Consider the following 21,182-nt stretch of genomic DNA (forward strand, 5'->3'; position numbering starts at 1 on the left):
AATAGATACATAGGGTCAGGGCTTTTAAACCTGTTGTTTAAAATCTGTTGTTTCGTTTTTCAAGACAGGATTTCTCTGTATAACAGTACTTACTGGCTGTCCTGCAACTCGATTTGTAGACCAGGCTGTCCTTGAACTAAAAGAGATCTGCCGGCCTCTGCCTCCTGAGTGCTGGCTGGGATTTAAGGTGTGTGCCACCACCACCCAGCTTTAAAACCTATTTTTATAAGCTATACTGCATTATGAATTTGAGTGGTTTTGATTCATGGTTTTGTTTTCTTCTGGAGAATTCGCTTATAAGGGGGTTGGGTCTTCTCCATCCCCTATAGCTGTCTTCTTTCTGAACACTCACCTTATTTTGTTTTAATCCTTTGAGTTTTCATTCTCCATGCCCATGTCTTCTCTGTACACCCTGCTGAATTTGGACTCTCTTGTATACCTTGGAGGTTACTTCTTAGGCCCCTTGACTCACCTGGTGTTCCTATATCAACTCGTATTTACAGCTTCTTTGCTGTGTCCTGCTCAGGACTGCATTTCTGATTTGTGGTGTTCTTCCTGTCTGTTTTAGCTTCCCTGATTGTTGGATTCATGGTTGGAGTGGTGCACTACAATTTCCTCTGCTCTGAAGTTGGGTCTTGAATGTTCTTTATAAGCTATAGAATCTAGACTCCTGGTTTATTTCCTCTTAAAAATAATTTTGTAGAGTGTTGGAAAGATAGCTCAGGGGTAAAAACACTTGCTGCCAAGCCCAAGTTTGATTTCAAGCACCCACATGATAGAATAAGAAAACGATAAGACAATCCTGTAGTGGATGCTTTTTCTGCTTGTTCTCAAGATGTTGAATTTTTCCTGTACCAGGTATTTCTACAGCAAGGCCAGAGCCTTACTCAACAGCACCCTCTCCTGTTGGTGCACTGAAATACATTTCTTCTTTATATTACTATTAACTTCAGACACCACCAATCCAAATATGTGGTACTGGGCCCTTGAACATGCTATGGAAGCATCTACAAAGCAAGCTTCACCCCCAGCTCCCTGAAATACATTTTTTAATGAACAGTACCTTTTGGGGGCAATGTTAGGGGAAGTTTGGGGTCTTTAGATTTCATGGAATCTTTGTTTTCATGGGTTTTTCTCATTTAAATCCTGTTTCCATAAGGGCTCCAGTGTTGGTACTGATTTCAAATATTTATTCCCCACCCAAATGAAACAGGAGTTTGCAGTATTGTGTCTTAGCTATGTATGAGTTAAATACAATTTTATCCTGCTTTTGTTGGCTTCTTTTTTTAAAAGACTCAGATTTAAGTAGCTATTGTTTTCAGAGTCCTCATTTTCTTACCAAAACTTGAAAATACCAGTATTGATAAATTTTTTGGTAAGACTTTCATATAGAAATTACGTAATAGTCCACGCTTGCTGGTATTGCCTTCCGGCGTTCCTTCCACTGACTGTGGCACTGACCGGGCAGGTCAGCTTTGCAGTCAGCTGTGCCGCAGCCTTGTGCAATCCCATGTTCTAGTTGCTGTTAGCATCCCCTTTGTTGCTGTCTGAGAAAGTGAAAGATTGTGTATTTCTATTAAAACATTTACAGTCAAAATCCTAAATTAAAAAAAAAGAAATTACATAATAGGCTTCATTTATTGGCTTCATACTCAAGAAACAGATTTTTTTTTTTCTACAGATAAGACAGAGGGCCGGTAAGATGGCTCAGAGGGTAAAGGTGCTTACTACCAAGTGAGTTTGATCCTTGGAAACTCACACGGTGGAAGGAAAAGACCAACTCCACATACAATGCACATAATGGGGTGTGTGTGTGTGTGTGTGTGTGTGTAAAAAGATCAAAACAAGTAAATGGGGAAATAAGGGGGAAGTTTACAGAGAAAATTGTTCTCTGAGGTCTAAGCAATTTTACCCTTCCTCCTCCTATGCACTCATGGAGTAATGTGAAAAGGACCGATGACCCATGTGTCCAGGGCAATCAGCTTCTCCTGCTGTCACTATGTCCAGCCATCTGAAATGGCACATTTAATGGCGTTACAATCATGATCTAGACCGTTGGTATATATGGACAATCTCTGAAGACAGCCGCCGCTCTAGCTCCGTAGAGCTGGATTTGGCATCCATCTCTTTTTCCTGATGGCTCCTTGTCAGGGAATTGTGTTCTCTCCAGATCCATGGCCTTAGATGGTGGGATGGAGAATGGCAACTCCTGATCAGATGAGACAATCTCTCCACGGGAAGCTTTCCCAGCTTGTTAAAGGGACCGACCCCAGAGCCCTGGCCAGGAGAAAAGCCTGATACAGGAGAAACGGAACTGTGTAGTTTCTTGCCACTTGATTTCTTACCATCTTGAGATTGTGGTCCCTCCAAGTACCTGAATAATGGGAGTCAGGATGAGAAAGAAGAGCTGAGTGGTGCTCAGTGAAGTCCCTGGAACCACTTACTTACCAAGTGGACAGGCCTGCCTAAATTTATCAGTCTCAGGTTCAGCAGGGGTAACTGTAGCATGGCCTACTACCTGACATCAGACAGCCCATATCTTCCATTACATTCACATCTATATACACACTTAATTTAACTAGTCACCAAGATGACTCATTCCTTTATTTTGCCTCTCTAAAAGTCTCAAATTGGCCCACAAGGGTCTGCTACTTGGCCAGTTAAAATTGGAAATGGTAAACACACACGAAAGAGGTTTATCTGAAAGAAGTGAGTGAGTGGGCAACAGGCCCTATTTGCGACAGTGGCAGCGACTGGCTGGCAGCAGTGGCTCCCTCTGTCACAGATCCTCATTCCCCTTTGCCTCAAGCTCACCCCCATTTTCTCATCTTGTTCCTCTCTTCCCTCCAGAAGTGGTTTTCCCCCAATGTTAGTCTAACTACCCCCTTCAACTGAACACACTTCCTAGTTGATCAGCGGGAGGATGCCTTTCTGCCATGCAGACTTGACAGAATTTCTGGCACTCTTACACCGTCTCCCACCAGCAAACTCCAAGGCCTCTCCCATTCAGTCCCATCTGGCTCCCAGGCTGCTGAGGTGGCCTCCGCCTGCCATGTACTCAATCCTCCCTACACTCCCTACTACATCTGCCCTACATGTTCTTTCTAGCAAAACTCAGCTCAAATACTAACTGTCCCTTGGTTTCTTTAGCTAAGAGTTACTACTGTTCACTCAATGAATGGGCTAATTCTAATAGTTATCATCACTCGCACTGTCCAGACAACTGGGAAGTCAGGGGCAAAATTCTATTTACATTTGTATCCTTAGAACCTAATGAAGTTTGACAGGAGAACCAGTAGTAAGTGGAAGACAAGCCGAACTCCTAGGCTCAGCTCCCTGAGTCTACTTAGGTTATGCCGTCCTGTAGTAATAAACTCAACCCAGAGCCAGCAAGATCTCAACAGGCAAAAGTGTTTGCCATCAAACCTCAGAGCCCGTTTGACCCCTAGGACCCACAGTGTAGGAGAGAACTGACTCCCACAACTTGTCCTCTGACATCAGTGCAATGCAACAAATAACTAAAGTCTCTTTAGTTTTCCAAACCCAGTTATTTTCAGCTGTTACTCGCCCACTATGGACCAGGTGGGAGCATCTCTGCTCCAAGTTCTCCCTTGAAGAATCCATGGCATTGCTCACCTCACTAGGACTTCCGACTCTTCCATCATCAGCTCGGAAGTGGCACAATCTGGCTACTCTCACTTTAGTGACTTCAGCATGGCAAATGTCCATGTACGAGGAAGCCCAAGGAGCAGGGACGTGACCTCCTCCACAAACAAGGGAGCATGTGACAACCTACCACATAGCCATCCTACCCAGATGGCCTTCCCTGTTCCTCCTGGGGCCATGAATGGGTTTAGAACTTGCTTCCAGCTGGTTTCAGCCGCGGAAAGGCCCCACAGAGGAGGCGGCCACTCCAGGGCTGGGAAAGGCCAGTAGACACTTTACTTTCTTCACGGCCCCAGCGCCCAGCAGACCTTACAAAGGGCTCCGGGCTCCAGTTCTGTAAAAACGGAAACTAATGGGCAAAGGGCAGAGCCACCAGAACACGAGGGTCCCCGAGCCAGGCGACAGCAGGGAAACCAATGGGACCGGGAGGGTTGCCTGGACCACCAGGTTGTTTAGGTTACATTCACGGTTTGCCTCACTTGCAAATTAGTGTGAATAATGGAGCCATCATGTGCCATAAACAATGTAAACAGCCACAAAAAAAAAACAAATGAATTGATTGCATATTAAGCAGAAAAACGTTTATTCCTAACAAATTGAATACAAATCAATCTTCAAGCAAGATAACAAAAAAATCAATTAATACAATGAATAGTTAGGATAGCATATACAAAACACACTCAGATACTCTGAATTAAGCATATATGCCAAAATATATACACCAATTAAGAACACCAATTATCACATTGAAGAGAAGCTGACCTGTCGACTCCTGGGAAACTTAATCCGCCATTGTTCACAGGCCAGTGAACCAAAGACAGACAGGTGGTACTGGGTTAGAAGACTGCCTTGAACTTTGGGGAGTCACAGTGAAATGCCAGAGTTGAACATATTCCCCCAGAAATCTATTCATCTCAGAAACAAAAATAAAATTCAGTAGTACAAACTCTCATAAAACTAGAAAAGAGACTGGAGCCCTAACATTGCTTGTAGTTTCCACAAAGACCAAGTTGTCTGTTTTCTTCCCTGTTCCCCAGTCCAGAGAGGTGATGATCCTTTCAAGGATTTTAAAGAACTTTTTGTTGACTTCCTATAGTCTGTCACTAGTCTCTATCAATGTCACATGTGAACCTTTGCCATCTGGGCAATGGCTCAACCTCTCCTTCACACCCAACTACAGACTGGATGGTCAAACCAAGGGGTGCCGGGAGACACAGGTGATGGCGTTTATTCTGGCAAGAACTGTGCAGTGTGCCACACCAAAAATTAGGAGTGGCATTTATGGCTAACTTTCACGGTTTAATAGGTGCAGGCTTTCTTCATATGGCTTCATGGTTTCCTGACACCTGGAATAGAGGCCAATCCGCCTAGGTCTGAATCCAGCCTGCCTCGGTGCCTTGTTTTTGAAGGACTCTTCCAGCAACTTCCTTTGCTTAAGCAAAAAGGGTAAAGAAAGTCTCCCACAGCCACTCCAAATGACGCCTGCCACTCTTCCTGAGCCCACAAGCAGACCTAACCAGGCTCATTCATGGTCCTGGGTTGCTTAGGGCCAAACAGACAGCTAACATCCAATAAAAGGCTGTGGTTTCTGAAGCAGGAAAACCTGGAACTGAGTCATAGCTGCACTGTTTACTTGTATCAAGAGCCTGGGCAAGACTTCATAACCTGGACTCCTTGTCTGTGTCCACCTCAGGGGATGCTGGGAAGATTCGCCAAGATGCTTATAGAGGTCCAGAGAGTGCACAGTCCACTCAGAAGGCCTCCTTCATAGCACCTTTTTGTTATAATACTGAAGGAACGAACATGCAGGGTTTTCCAAGCTCTAAGCAAGAGGATTGTGGGAAGCAAACTGAAGAGCCAGGCGGAGTCTGTAATTCAAGTCAGACTGGAGTCTCAGGAGCCACCCCTACTGAAGCCAGGGCATGCGTGGCCCAGGAAGGAGAAGATGCCCCTGTCACTCCACCTTTGTCAAGACAGTTTCAGTATTAACGCTCTTTCTACAAAATCGTTTAGAAAAGAACAGGCGAGTCTGATACAGAAAACCAGGTCTTTTTTTTTAGGTCAATGGACATGAGAATCAGCAGACCTTGGAAAAGATGGGTTTTTGCCCCTTGTTGGTCTCACCAGAAGACAGACACTCCTGACCTCTAGTGTCCCATGTGGCTACCATAGTCCAGTGAGCTTGAAATGCAAAGAAAAAAAGAGGGAGCAACAGAGTGTGCAGGCGGGGGTCTGGTCACACCCTATTGCTCTTCCCGATATCTACAAGAGGTGAAGAAAGAAGCTGGAAGATAGCCACCACCCCTCAAGTTACCCAGAATTCCTTTAACTCTCTACTTCCCTTGGCTTGTGGGAATCATCACAGGGTGATCCTCCTCTAAACTGTACGGTTTCCCACACCTGACCTGCTTCCCCAGGAAGCCTGGGGCTTTAACTGTTTCTCCTGACCCCCTACCAAGTGACAACCAAATGCAAGCTTCCAAAGTGCCCAGCACCAATGTGACAATGCCTGGATGGTCACAGACCTGGGCCAGGCAGCGCCTGCACTTCAGAAGCTTACCTAGTTAACAATCCGACTTCTCTGGGTGGAGAGCATGAGGGATGCTGGTCTGCATTTCCACTAAGGCAGACAAAGAACGTGCACATGGCAGAACAACTGAGGAGGACCACAAGAGTCCAGGCGGTACAGCGAGGAAGACACTCATGAGCACACAGGATATGCGGACGGCAGTGACTGGACTGGGGATTCACAGGACGCCTTCAGAATGTAATGTTTCAATACCACTAAAGTGCTAAGTCCACCCCACACCCCGCCCCCACACAGACTAGGAGATGTCACACTACATCACCAGTAATAAAGGATGCTCCCTGGGGGACAGGCGGGTGCAGGACACCTTTTTAAGGCAGCGGGAAGAAATTTCCTCATTCTTCCAAAAGAAGAGTAAGAATTATATACAAGGTGGCCAACAAGTCTGGAAACCGGGGAAGTCTTTTAACAAATGCTTTATTGACATGATGATTGACAAAATATCAGCATCTTCATTTCTGGACTTTATGGCCACCTATAGACTGCATCTTTGGAATCAGAAGAAAACAAAGACTCCGCGTTCCCATAATGGTAAAGCTGTCTTTCTCAGTGCAGGCGCAATGTACATCTAGTGCAAGACGCTCCAAGCCCACAGGCTTGTTCCCTTTACTGGCTTCTTACCATCTGCTTGGATCACTCACAGAAGACAAACACTGTCAGCATTAATATTTAGCAGCATGTTCAATATTCATCTTGCCTTGACTAAAGAAGCCTAAACCATCTCATTAGTCCAGTGATTTCCATACGATTACTACATCTATGCAGAAGATACGATCACCCCACATTTCCTTAAGTGAGCTTTTCCCTTGTTTTTGAGAATTCCCAAAGACTTTGGGGAATCTTTTTTTAAACAATAAAAGGTACAGAGTAGGTTCAAGACAGTCAGAGCAGCTGTTTAACCAAGTAAGCTTTCTGCCTGGCTCAGATCCCAGTATGAAGGGACTGAATCCAGTCCCCTGGTTCTCAGTTTGTAGAAAGAGGAAGTTAAAGGATAAAGGCAGAAACTATCATGTTACTGAATCGCCTATGGAGGGAGCAAGCAGACGAGAGAAGACACAGTCAGCAGAAACTAGGGTGTCTAAGATTGGAGGGAGAAACAGTCACTGTGGAGAAGCAGTCACTGAGCGCAGTCAGCATCTATTCAATTGTCATCAAGAGGGTATGGCAGAGGACAAGCTGGGACCACAGTCCTTCAAGTTCTCAGGCTGACAGTGCTGTGGTTCAACAGCCTGTGGAAGGTGGCAGGAACCAGAGATTCCTCCACCATCGCATGCAAAAAGGCTATGAGGGCAGCACGTGGCTGTCAACCCATCTAGTGTAGGCTCAACACTGGTGGAAACCCAGTCTGTACTCACTTTCCCATGAAGGGCATGATGCACCTGCAGAGCTATACCTTCTTTTCAAAGGCAGGAGGGTTTCTTCTTCATGAATTCTTTCTACCCACTACATTTGCCTCATTACTTCATCACTTAAACTAGAAAAGATGCTGCACGCTATCTCAGCTAGCTTCTAATTTGGCCAGGGCACCAGGACTACACGCATGATTGAGTGAACGACCATGTCTTCTTGGTTCTTCCGATGGCAGGCTCAGTATGCTTCTTTGGATTGAATAGGTGCGATCTTGTTTGAGAAAAGCGTGTAAACATAAGGCCATATTTTGTTAGTCTCCGTCCCAGAAAACTGGTGGAGCACTCCGCGGCTCCTGAAAGACAACCCAATAAACATCACTGAGGTTGTTTAACATCACAGTACAGGCAAAGATCCAAGGTTCTAACCATCCCCTGGTCTGTTCATAGTTTTACAGCCAATCCTAGTCTACCTGAATCACTTATTTACATGATAGAATGTCAAAATATCTGAGGCAATTAAATAAGATAATGAGGGTTGGGGGCGAGAGTGGAGCTCAGAGATGGAACACCTGTAGAACACGCATTAAAGCCTCAACTGCAAAAAACCCACCCAACCCCACCCCAAGCCCCAAAAGAGAAGTCCAGACATAATACAGACAGATACTTTTAAGTCTTCATGTTCTAATAGTTCCTGACTGAACATGCTAGACTGTACCTCCCATATACCACTTGTGGTGATGTATTGTGTCCCCCACAATAAAATTTGTCTGAGAATCAGAGGAGAAAGCCAGCCACTATAAGTAAACATGAAAGTCAGGCAATCATAGCACATGTCTTTAATCCTATCACTTGGGAGGCAGGGTGTGAGTTCAAGGCTCATCTCTGTGAGTTCAAGGCCACACTAGGGAACAGAGCCAAGTGTGGTGACACACACACACCTTTAATCCCAGCACTAACCACAGAGGTCTGTCTAGAGGTCTGTACAAACAGGAAGTGACAGAACTGGGCAAGAAGAGGAAGTGATGAAGCTCAGCTGAGAGAGTCAATGAGAGAACAGAATGGTATAGGCGTGGGTATACATGAAGTAGCTCTCTCTCTTTGAAGACTGAGGTGTCTCGGTGAGGTGAGGTTAGCTTGTGGCTTTTCCTATTTCCCTGATCTCTCAGGTTTTCACTCCTATATCTAGCTGCAGGTTTTTATTTAATAAGACCACTTAGCAATTCATCTATAACACCACTCTATCACTTCACCCACCATCTGGGAAGTGTGGGCCTTCAGACATAGTTAGCTGGAGGAAGCATCATCTAGCTCAGCCCAGCGTTCCTCCCATCAGGCCCTACGATTTCCTGGTTGGACCCGACCATGAATACACTGGACACACACTCACTTGTACAGGTCGATGACTGGTTTCGCCGCATCCTTGTATCGTCGTAGCCTGGCAGCAACTGCTTCAGGTTTATCATCTTCCTGCTGGACAAGCGGCTCACCAGTGACGTCATCAACCCCCTAAAACACCAGAGGAGCCAGTTAACATGGCCAGTCACTGGGCATTTCCAAGGTCAGAACTTTCTTCTTAAAAACCCACATGATCAAAGTGAACTCCAACCACACATGCAACATGCCTGGGGTTTCGTCATGCTGACCGCATGTCCCGAGAAGGGCACTAAATCTCCCCTAACTATTCACATCCTTATAAACACGCCTCAGTGCTACTGACAAATGGCACTTTCAACTCTAAATTCTGGGAATCCTCCCTAAACAACATATCTACACAATGCCATGCTGGTCCCGCTAAACACCCCCCACACGGCTTTGCTTTCTAAATTCTGGCTTCTTATGGGGGAAAAAACTGGGGAGTTAGCAAGGTGGCTCCCGGGTGAAGGCCCTTGCTGCCAAGCCTGGCCTGATGACCCTGGACCCACAAGGTAAACGGAGACTGCTGCAAAATGACCTTAGTCCTCCACACTTTGTGCCATGGTACCCACACAAGTACACATCCATTTGCACATGGATGCAAACAAATACCTGTAATAAAAGGGCAAAAAATGTGGGGAAAAAAAATTGGTTCCATACTGCCTCTGCTAGCTTTCAAACTGCTATGGCGCAGTCTCTGAAATTCATGGCATGTCCTAAGGTATATCAAAATAAGCGTGACTCGAATACAAAGGACGATCAGAGACAAGCACTCTAAGAAATGATCAATTTAAATACATAAAAATTTCAGTGGCTGTGGTTGCATGTGCCTTTAATGCCAGTAGAGGCAGGTGGATCTATCTGCAAGTTCAAGGCCAACCTGATCTAAGTAGTTAGCTGCAGACCAGCCAGGGCTGCACAAACAAACAAACTTCCTTTTTGCTACTTTGAATCCTCTATGAATCACAGCTACCTACACACATGAATACACACATGAATGCACACATGAATGCACACATGAATGCACAGCAGGAGCATCAGAATTCTGCTCCCAAGCCCCCAGCTGTTCTCTCTGGGGGAAGCTGCACAAGTGAGCCTGTCAGAGACAGGCTGGGGAGGAACAACAAGGCTGAGGCCACTCACGTGGACCATTAGAAGCTGTCCATGACTTTAAAACACAGTGAAATCCTGCTGCAGCTGGGGGCTTCGGGTATTACATTGATGATGCATGGTAATGCACATCATTATCACAGGGAGTGTCGGCATGGCAGAAGAGGAGAGGCTGTGACTGATCCATGTTTTACTGAGGGCTGCCATGCTTAGAACTCATTGCTGAGTACCAGCAAACACAGCTGATGCTTCTAGAAGTAGCAGAAGGACACCCGGGCAGTACTCTATCCCGGGGAAGACACCAGTGGCTGGTGGAGCTGGCCGTTCGCTCCACAGCCGTCTCTGGAAACAGCATACATTCACATGAGGGGTTCTTTTAGGGAGAGTTGGGCTTTTGAAAGGAACACGCTAGCAAGTAAAGCTTTCCAGATATTTTAAGAATTGATGAGCACGTCTTAGTAAGGCCAGAACAGGGGCCTTTGAGATAGGCTTCTGTTTTCCTGTCTGTGTTTTCAAACTTCTTTCTTCTCTCCCATTTTATTTTCCTATCGCCCTTTCTTGGGTTACACTTCAGCGGTACACTGTCCACTCAGAAGGCTAGGACCAGTCTGGGCAACACAATGAAACTGGGTCTATGAAATAAATGACGGGATGAGCAAAGCAATTAGCTAGGACGGGGAAATAACAAGAAAAGGGGGAGAGGTGGGGGGCTGATGCTTATCACAGGTGAACTGGCATCATTAAGGGCAGTGTTGGCACAATGGCAACCAGCAGTGGTAATTAATACCACCCTAAAGTAACTTTTGACTGCCTCCATCTATATTCAGATACCATGCTACCTATTCCAGTTCAGAAAGGACACAATGAGTTCGTGCATGACTTCCATCGGCCATGATCAGGGAGTCAGAGGAAAAAAATTAACAGAAAGACAAATCACAAGTAGTCTGAACCAGGCGTGGTGTGCACACCCATAATCTCTCAGGCATTTGGAAGACCAAGGAAGGCTGGAGAATTTTGAGTTAGAGGCAGCCTAGGCTACCTATTGGGCAAAGGGGGTGGTTAATCTGGAAACAGAGGTGTAGCCCTGTGGTAGGATACTTGATAAGTGTAACAAGCCTCAGGGGTTCTGATCCAACACTGGAGGGCAAAGAAACCGCCATGTTCATTCTTTTTACCAATCCTGTAACCCAAGAGCATGCGGATATTGTCCAGTTTATCTAAACAGTCCTATTGAAGAACATTCCTTTTTATTTGCTTTTTGGCTACTATAAGCACTGAAATATGCACAGCTTTCTCACTTGTTCAGGCTATCCTCACAAATGTACATTGCCATATGGTTCTAAGGATCGCCTCAGTACTCTGAGCTTGAGGCCAGTCTACATCGTGAGATCCAGGACAGCCAGAACTATATAAAAGAGACCCTGTCTCAATCAATCATCAATCAATCAATCAATGAGCATCAATAGCTGGGTGTGGTAGCATACACCTTTAATCCCAGCACTCAGGAGGCAGAGGCAGACAGATCTCTGTAAGTTCCAGGCCAGCCTGGTCTATAGAATGAGTTCCAGGACAGCCATGACTGTTACAGAGAGAAGCTCTGTCTCAAAAAACGAAAATAAAATAAGGAGTCATTAATAGTTAAATGAAATTCATGAAACAAAAAGGAGAACACAGCTTTCCCCGGGTCTCCAGCAGGGCTCCATCTTGTTAAGCCTTAGTCCCAGATCTCCCCTCTGACTACTACTGAATTTCAACTCTTTCTATGCTTCTTGGCCATGTAAAATTTTTTTTCTTTCTCAACAGTATACTCACGTCCCCGCCCAGCACTCAGCGTGGCTTACCTGCACCTGAGGCGGGTTGAAGTCCAGGTTATAGACTCTCCCGCTAGAAGGGTGGACCCATCGTCGGCTCAGACGATCCTTAAGTGTCTCAAAAGGAATATTCAAACTGACCACAAGGTCCACATCGCAGATTCTGTCCAAGGCTTCTGCCTGTACTAATGTCCTCGGGAACCCTAGAGGCCAAAGCAAGCAAACAAACAAACAAAAATCAACTGCAAGACACTGTCCACTGAGCATGGGGAATAAGAAAGTCTACACAATCCAAAAGGAGAAAACAAAGAGTCTGTAACGACCTCTGAAGAATGCTCTTTTATGGCTCAGCTTACATGCTTGATCTAGGACTCACATGACTGAAAGCAGACTGCACTAGCCTAGCCTGCGCTAAGTTCTGCCTTAACCACCACCATGTGCTGTTGGGCACATAGTACTTTCTTCATTTCCTCCTCTGCAGGAGAGTGCAGGCTCCTATCTGGGGCCTTTTAGCTTACAGTCTGTTATTTATTCTCAGGTTACCACAAGTAACTGCAGGCATAGCCTTGAAATCCTGAACCAATAGATGCCTTTACCCAGATATTCACCTGCATGGTATGTATCCCGTAACCTAACAATTCCATATGGCACACTTGAAATGTGCCAGGAAAATGACAGCAAACACTCGTAATTCCAGTATTTGGGAGGATACACCAAGAGCGTTGTGAGTTCCAGGCCGGCTTGGGAAATAAGTGAGACCCTGTCTCAATAAGAAAAATTTTTTTTTTACCTAAGCCTGACTGAATATGGTGGAACACACACCTCTAACCCCAACACTGGGGTAGAGAGAGGTGAGCTTTGAGGCTAGCATGGTCTACAGAGCAAGTTCTGTCAGGGCTATATAGGGAGACTATCTTTAGTTAAGCCTGATTCAAAAGTAACTAGTCCTTTGAAAACCATTTGGTTGCTACAAAAATTACAGATCTGTCTACTTTTCTAAATGTGGAAAAGTAACAAAATATAAATCTGGGCTCATGGGCACTGCTGGTTTTGTTGTTCTCATAATAAGGTATGAGGAGACTTATGGGACAGGGAGGTCTAGCCAGCCTGCCTTTTAGTTCCTGTCCAAGCATTACATAAACAACAGTGGTTAGAAGTGGCAGGTCTTAGACAGCCTCATCAGGACAGGTGTGGTATCCTAGAACAACGGCCCTGGCAATAGTCTGAACCTCCACAGATATCTGGGCTACTGTCATAGGTACCGGAGAACAGGCTGCTGCTTTGATTAGACGTAAAGGCAAGGCTTTGAAAAGTGCCATTTAAGCCGGGCGGTGGTGGTGTACACCTTTAATCCCAGATCTCGGGAGGCAGAGGCAGGCGGATCTCTGTGAGTTCGAGGCCAGCCTGGACTACAGAGTGAGATCCAGGACAGGCACCAAAACTACATGAAGAAACCCTGTCTCAAAAAACCAAAAAGAAAAGTGCCATTTAACTACTTTCAAGATTTTCAAATCCCATTCTTAGCCTCGGCGTTATGCTCAGCTTTAGGGTTCAGGCCTAGACAAGAATGTAGATTAGGGTCTTAAGCCCTGGATTCCGAGGGTATATGTGGTGTATCCTTCAAACTGGTCTGTATCACTGTCTCAAGCTGGCCTGAGCACATGAGTCATGCAGATGTAATTCTAACATCCTAGGCTGCCAAGAACACAGCGAGGCAAAAGTATGGTGAACCTGGCTCTTTCACCACTGGTGGCACATGTATGTGTGAAATGAACGTGCTGACATTGTGAATGAAGGCCTGTCAATCAAGATCGTCTACGATGAGCTATTCATAAAGACAGGAGGAGGGACATTGAAGAAACGTACACGTTTTGCTTCTCTAATCTATATAGTTAGCATTTGATATCTATTGATCCACACTCCCTTCTAGAGATTTATTTACCCTTGGAACCGAATGAGACTCAAGTTCTTGGAACAATGACGGAATTGTTAGGACATTGGCTTGTGAAAAGTACCCCTATATAAATTCCAAGTTAAGGGGTTGGGGATTTAGCTCAGTGGTAGAGTGCTTGCCTAGTAAGCACAAGGCCCTGGGTTTGGTCCTCAGCTCCAGGAAATAAAAATTAAAAAAAAAAAAAAAAGAAAATTAAATAAATAAATTCCAAGTTAAAATAAGATCCATGAAAATCTTTGAAGAGGAAAATCCATTACCAGCCAGGTGGTAGTGGTGCATGCCTTTAATCCCAGCACTTGGAAGGCAGAGGCAGGCGGATCTCTGAGTTCCAGGACAACCAGGACTGTTACACAGAGAAACCCTATCTCAAAATGCCCGCCCCCAACCCGAGGGAGAGGAAGAGAAGGAAAATTCATATTTAAAAGTAACCATTTCTGGGGATGTGGAGAGCAGCTCAATAAGAGGGAGGCTGTAAGACTCTGGATTCAAAACCCACAACTTGCAGTTGTAGGTGTATACACATGCAAGGCAAGGGAGGGGCGATGAGGGAGATGGAGGGAAGGAGGAAGGGGAAAGTGGACAGACAGAAAATATTCTTACTAAACAGCCTACTACTCACAACGGTAATCCCAGAGAGACTGCCAACAACCCACTGTGGTACTTACCCCACTAAACTGGGTTGCTGACAGAGCATATGAGACCTGTGTGGGGCTTATTTCTGATGTGCCCAGAACACAGAGATGCCACCTGGGCAGGGGTGCTGAAAGTGGATGGGATGCACGTGGACATTTGGTCAACAGGTGGCAGCATTTACAATTTTTCCATGAGTAGAAAATTACAACTGGGCAGGGAGGTTGACCCTGTAGTCCACATTTGGGGGGTGCTGAGGCAGGAGGCCTGCTGTGATTTCCAGGCCAGTTAGGCTAGAGAATAAGGCCCAAACTCGGAGATAATAAGTATCAGGGAAAGGGAGAGAGAATTACTTGCTAGCTGCCTTGTGTCTGGTTCAGTGTCTCAGCGAAGTAGAATGAAGAACCAGGTGCTCGCTCGCCTCTCTCCCTCCAGCATGGCTTCCCGGCTTACAGGAATTGTCTACCTTACTCTGCCACACCTATCACCACTTGCCCCTTCTTAAGCCAACCTAGAAACCATGCTCGTGCCCAGTCGAAGCAGCCACTCTAGGTGGAAAGCTGAAAGTACCACACTGCACCACTAACCACAGCACCACCAGGTCTCTAGGATCCTCGGGAATTTGTGCGCACCGGTGAAGAGTGCCAAATGCCTTCTGGCCCCTGGGCTTGGGCACCTGGCCCTCCCAACCATGCCACCGGCTGGAGGAGGGCAGTGGAGGGCAATGGAGCAGGGTGCATCTGCTTTTCTAACTTGGAGTGCATCCACAGGGAGGTGCAGAGCCAGGGTCTACTGGCACATTCTCAGGAAAAACAGGACCTCTGCCTGGTGGGAAGAACTGGACATCTGTCTCGGTTGGCTGGCACCTTGTGACAAGTCCCTCCCCACCTATTAAGTCTATGGTTACCTCTGACCGCCCCAACTGTAGGCTGTTCCTAGTCATGAGCCACAGGGACCAGCTATGGCTGGAGGCATTCTCCTAGCCCTACCTAGTGAGGGAGTACGAACTGTTCACACCAGCCCAGAATCCTTAGGAACCACAGTGAATCCTGTTTTGCAGAGGCCCTCTCCTCTGCCCCCTTATGTGACTTTTCCATGTTTACCAGCACATGTTTCTAACCTCTGGAGTCCTACTCATTCCATCCTTATTAACAGACAGTGCGAACAGTACGTGGTAGCCTGGAGAGTCAGCAAAAGAGCTGTGGGCTCTCCGGTCCCTACTGTGCCAAGGGCTCTAGAGCGCCTCTGCCCTAGCTCACTGTAAGGGTCCTGGGATACATGGAGATGCTCTAGAATAGCTGTTCTTATCCTGCATGTCAGATATTTACACTGTGATTCATAACAGTAGCAAAATTACAGTTATGAAGTAGCAACGAAATAACTTGAGGGCTGGGGGGTGGTCACCACAACATGAAGAACTGTATTAAAGGATCAGAGCTTTAGGAAGGTTGAGAACCACTACTCTAGAACCTGAAGCACCGAGATATGAGAGGTGCAATAAGGGGCCCTCCACATCACTTATATCCCAGTGTAACTTAGCAAAGAACTAAGAGACAAATGTTTGGGTGGGGGGCACTTTCAAATTCAAAAACTGTGAGCTAGACGGGACAGTACAAACCTGTATCCCGGCACATGGGAGGGGTTCTGGTTCACTTTTGAAAGCAACTTAGGATGGAAAGGGTTTTATCACTTGGTTTACATATCCCCTAAGAGTCCATTATTAGCTGGGCGGTGATGGCGCCACACCTTTAATCCCAGCACGTGGGAGGCAGAGGCAGTGAGTCTCTGAGTTCGGAAACAGCCTGGTCTACAGAGAGTTCCAGGACAGCCAGGGCTATACAGAAAAGCCCTGTGTGTGTTGCGGGGGGGGGGGGGGGGGGGGGGGGGGGGGGGGTAATTAAATAAAAGAAGAAATAAGTAGCTTTAAAAAAAAAAAAAAAGAACCCATTATTGAGGGAAGTCAGGAACTGTGGAATGCTGCTTACTGGCTTGCTCCCAGGCCCACATTCAAATGTCTTTCTTTTACTTTCTAGGACCACCTGCTCAAGAATAAGACTGTCCACAGCAATCAACCACCAAGAAATACCCACACAGACATTCCCATAGGTCAGTCTGAGGGAGACAATTACTTAACTGAGATCCCCTCTTCTCAGATACATCTACATTTATATGTCACATTAACAAACTAACCAGCACACCAAGCAGGAGGACCAGAGCTGTATGCATGAGGCGAGCCTGGTTATGAGACACTGTTTCAAAAAGTCTTCAAAGGGACCTTTGTCAAGTAAAGGCCAATTCTCATTAGGTAAGAATTTTTGGAGAATGTCTGCCTTGAGATCTCCTGAAATCCTCCAGAAAGGGTTTTTACAATATAACCAATTCCTTGGTCTTTACTAGTATTTATATGCATGAGTGGTTTGCCAGGATGCATATATGTGCATCACATACATGCTGGTGCCTGCAGAGGCCATAAGAGGTCTTGGATACCCTGTAGTTAGAGATGGTTGTGAGCCATCATGTGGGTGCCGGATACTGAATCCAAGTGCTCTGCTCTTAACCACTGAGCCATCTATTTACCCAGCCCCAAATCCTTGTTCTTAAACCAGTTATTCTAATACGATGCCTCTTTCCCCCTAAGGAGGCAAGATGCCCCTTGTGTGGAGGCAAGAGCTACCATCTGCAAACCTCTGTATAAAGGCTCCTCTGTTTAAGAACCCTCTGTTCTCTGTGCACAGACAAGTCGGGGAAAAACTGGTCCCACTGTGTCTCAAGACAAAGGGACAAATGATTTTACCACAGGCCCATTTATTTCTGCACTCAGGAAAAAAGCCGGCCAAGCATCCCACGAGGGCTCAGCCACTGGCTGCAGGTGAGATCTTTTTCTGAAACGGACATAATGTTCAGAAAGAAGCCTTTGCCTTGTAGAGTAACCCAGACACAGTGTCTGCCTACACTGCGGAGCAGGGAGCTGAGAAACTGAATATACAAATGAACGTGATGCCACAGTGATTCTGGCACAGAATGAACCGGACATGATGACAGCCCTATATTCCTAGCACTCGGGAGGTGGAAGCAAGAAGATGAGGCGTTTAAAGTCATTCTTGGCTACATTAGAGAATCCAAAGCCAGCCTGGGCTACATGAGACTGTGTCAAAAACTCTGAGGGGGGAAAAAAAAACACAGTACAAATAATATTGATATTAATTAATGACAATAACACATGCCTACAATTTAACCATATATATGTCCAGAACCCCTTAAGAGTTCCACGCTTGTGGGCCAAGTGTGGTTGTCCATGCTGGTACACACCTTTAATAACAACATTTGGGGAGACAGAGGCAGGCAGATCTCTTAGTTTACAAAGCAAGTTCCAGGATAATCAGGGCTGTTACAGAGAAACCCTGTCTCGAACAAACAAATCATTTCCATGCTTGTAACCAATACTTATAAAACCTATACCAAAAACGGGACTCTTTTATGAATGAGGAAAAATCATTCAAAAAGCAGCTTGGCTGCCTGGTGGTAGTGCATACACCTGTAATCCCAGCAGATGCAGAAGCAGGTGGACCTCTGTGAATTCGAGGTCAGCCTGGTCCACACAGTGAGTTCCAAGACAGCCAGGGCTAAACAGAGAAACTTTGTCTCTAAAAACCAAAAGAAAGAGAAGAAAGAAAGAAAAAAAAATTCATAGTGCACACAGACCTGCATCAGCTACTTGGAAGGCTGGCTAAGGCAGGGCAGTGGAGGGCAGCCTGAGCAATGTGACAAGTCGTGGGGGGAAGAGCATGTGGTTGAGTGGTAGTGAACTTCCCCAGCATCTCTTGAATTGACCATGATGGAATGTGCCTGTTATCCCAGCACTCAAGGGGTAGATGAGGATCAGGAGTCAAGGCCAGCCTCTACTGTTATAGGAAACTGGGAACCATCCTAGGATACAGTAGAGTCCATCTCAAAAAAGGGGACAGGGGATAGGGATAAAGAGAAAAATCCAAATCAGGTATCACCACAATGTCTCTTCATGTCCCCACTGAATGTAACTCGACATTATTGCTATTTAGAAAACCATTAGCTAGCTGGTCTCACTAAAACGAGTCTCTCGTCTCTAGTGAAGCTCTGTGCTTTCCCTCAACACACTATTTAAATGGTAATAAAGTTATTTCTTTTGAGAATATGAAGATATTTAATGACCTTGTTAGAAAGCAGAATCTTGGGGACCAAAGAGATAGTTCCACAGTTAAGAGCACTTGATGTTCTCCCAGGAGACCAGAGTTAAGTTCCTACTACCCATATTAGATGGCCTCCTCAGGCACATGCTCAGACATGGCATACACTTAAACATACACAGAAATTTGAAAGATAAATTAATTTTGTTTTGTTTTTTCGAGACAGGGTTTCTCTGTGTAGTTTTGGTGCCTGTCCTAGATCTCGCTTTGTAGACCAGGTTGGCCTTGAACTCAGAGATTCACCGGGCTCTGCCTCCCAAGTGCTGGGATTAAAGACGTGCAACACCACCAGCCCAGCAATAAATTAAATTTTTAAAAAGAAGGACTTGCCAGCTGGGCGATGGTGGCGCATGCCTTTAATCTCAGCGCTCGGGAGGCAGAACCAGGCAGATCTTCGTGAGTTCGAGGCCAGCCTGGTCTACAGAGCGAGATCCAGGAAAGGCTCAAAGCTACACAGGGAAACCCTGTCAAAAAAAAAAAAAAAAAAAAAAAAAAGAAGAAGAAGAAGAAGAAGAAGAAGGAGGACTTGGCAAAAAATTATCTGATCAAGCCAGGTGGCAGTGGTGGCATTCACCTTTAGTTCCAGCACACAAATGCAGAGACAGGTAGCTTTGAGTTCAATACAGAGTGAATATCATCAGGACAGCCAGGGCTGCAGAGAAACCCTGTCTCAAACCCGCTGCCTACCCCCCCAAATTATCTGATCAATTTTAATACACAAACTAAAAGATGTACCCATCTGGGTGATAGCATCATGGCTACCTGGTTACAAAAATCATCAACCAAAACCAACAAAAAAGTCTGATCATGGTGACTGGCATGACAAAGGTCTCTTAAAGGTTCATGAATTTGAACAGTTGGTCCCCAACTGGCAGTTTTTGGGGGAGTTTATTGAACTTTATAGGAGGTGCAGTGAAGTATGTTTCTAGGAAGGGATAGGCTTTGAGATTTATAGCCTTCTCCTTCTTCCCTCTCCTTGTGTGCAGGTGATATGTGAACAGTCAAGCTCCTGATGGGCCAACATGCCATGCCTTCCTCTCACCATGATGGGCTCGATCGATTTGGGACCATAAGTTGCAATACACCCTTTCTTCCTTAAGTGGCCATCAATCGTGACATTTTATCACAGCAACAGAAAACTAATAGCACTGATCCTTCAGGAAAGAAAATCAAGCCCACAGGAAGGAGACACGGGAAGGTCTACATGTGAAGAACAAGAGAGAAAAGACTGACACCGCAACAGGGTTAAAAAGAGAATGTGAGCCGGGCGGTGGTGGCGCACGCCTTTAATCCCAGCACTCGGGAGGCAGAGCCAGGCGGATCTCTGTGAGTTCGAGGCCAGCCTGGGCTACCAAGTGAGTTCCAGGAGAGGCGCAAAGCTACACAGAGAAACCCTGTCTCGAAAAACCAAAAAAAAAAAAAAAAAAAAAAAAGAGAATGTGTCCAAAAACCAAAAACCAAAAAAGTGAGCCAAACTTGGAGCTGAGAACCAAACCCAGGGCCTTGTGCTTGCTAGGCAAGCGCTCTACCACTGAGCTCAATCCCCAACCCCGATATTTTTTATATATGGTCTCACTATGTAGCCCTGGATGGCCTGGAACTTGCTAGGTATGACTCAGAGAGCGCCTCCTGCCTCTGTACCCTGAGTGTGTGCCTCCATGCTGGCTTAGCCGTAGTCAGTTAAGCACCGCTGCTCAAATTCTTCACCATAGATACAGAAAAACTTACCAAATATGTATGCACTGTATTGGGGCCTCCAGAAATGTGACACCAAGACTATTCTAAACACATGCCCATGACTTTCCGTAATGCCAGTTCCATTTATCTCCTGAACATGGATGTCACCTCATCTAACAGGTTGGCAGCATGTCCATCTTCCACCCCTGCTGTGTCAGAGTGCTTAAGTATGCTTCTATGCACTGTGTGTGTGCACAGGTGTTCTTGTATGCACACACTCCAGTGCTCACACACATATGTTATAGCACATCTGCAGCGGTCAGAGGGCAACTTTTCAGAATCAGCTCTCTTTCCACTATGGGTTCCAGGAATCGCACTGAGGTCATCAGGCTTTGAGTGGCAAGCACTTTCACCAATAGAGCCATATCACCAGCCATAGTCCCTCCTCAACACATGCTTTCCCCTCTCCCTCCCTCCCTCCCTCGCTGTCACCAGTTCAGTGCAGAATCAGCTACACCTGTATCCCACATAGTTTAGAAATCTCCAGAGCTGGCCTCTCAATACGTGGAAGCGCTCATACTCTCTCAAAGTGGGGCTGTTCTCCATTCTACCCAACTGCAACTCCTCAGTAACCTTCTAAACAGGTCTATCACACATCCAGAATCACACTATCACAAGGGCAACCGGGAAAACTGCTCCAGGCATTCGCTAAGATGTGATGAAACGGAGTGTATTGTTCCTTCCCAGTAGACATCTGCTGCC

General features: G+C 45.9%; 1 protein-coding gene and 1 long non-coding RNA gene across 5 annotated transcripts in view; one reads left to right on the plus strand and one right to left on the minus strand.

Moving 5' to 3' along the window:
- Window positions 1–20,166, plus strand: part of LOC128097490 (uncharacterized) — a 36,318-nt gene extending 16,152 nt beyond the window's left edge. The window contains exons 2-6 of one of the 2 annotated variants that reach the window (XR_008213875.1): window positions 12,475–12,551; window positions 13,631–13,798; window positions 16,554–16,825; window positions 17,159–17,389; window positions 19,730–20,166. This is a non-coding gene — a long non-coding RNA (uncharacterized LOC128097490). The remainder of the gene's footprint in view (window positions 1–12,474; window positions 12,552–13,630; window positions 13,799–16,553; window positions 16,826–17,158; window positions 17,390–19,729) is intronic. The other variant, XR_008213876.1, reaches the window with a different exon arrangement.
- The window catches only part of Ak4 (adenylate kinase 4), a 62,893-nt gene continuing 45,936 nt past the window's right edge, over window positions 4,226–21,182 (minus strand). For all 3 annotated transcript variants that reach the window (XM_052718047.1, XM_052718049.1, XM_052718048.1), the window contains 3 exons: window positions 11,967–12,139; window positions 8,990–9,108; window positions 4,226–7,955 (listed from right to left, as the gene is read on the minus strand). In XM_052718047.1, coding sequence (XP_052574007.1) covers window positions 7,841–7,955; window positions 8,990–9,108; window positions 11,967–12,139 — 407 coding nt within the window. In that variant the 3' untranslated portion in view covers window positions 4,226–7,840. The remainder of the gene's footprint in view (window positions 7,956–8,989; window positions 9,109–11,966; window positions 12,140–21,182) is intronic.

This window comes from Peromyscus californicus, unplaced genomic scaffold, assembly GCF_007827085.1.
Source record: "Peromyscus californicus insignis strain IS unplaced genomic scaffold, ASM782708v3 Scaffold_5__1_contigs__length_169319896, whole genome shotgun sequence".
In the NCBI taxonomy this organism is placed as follows: Eukaryota; Metazoa; Chordata; class Mammalia; order Rodentia; family Cricetidae; genus Peromyscus; species Peromyscus californicus.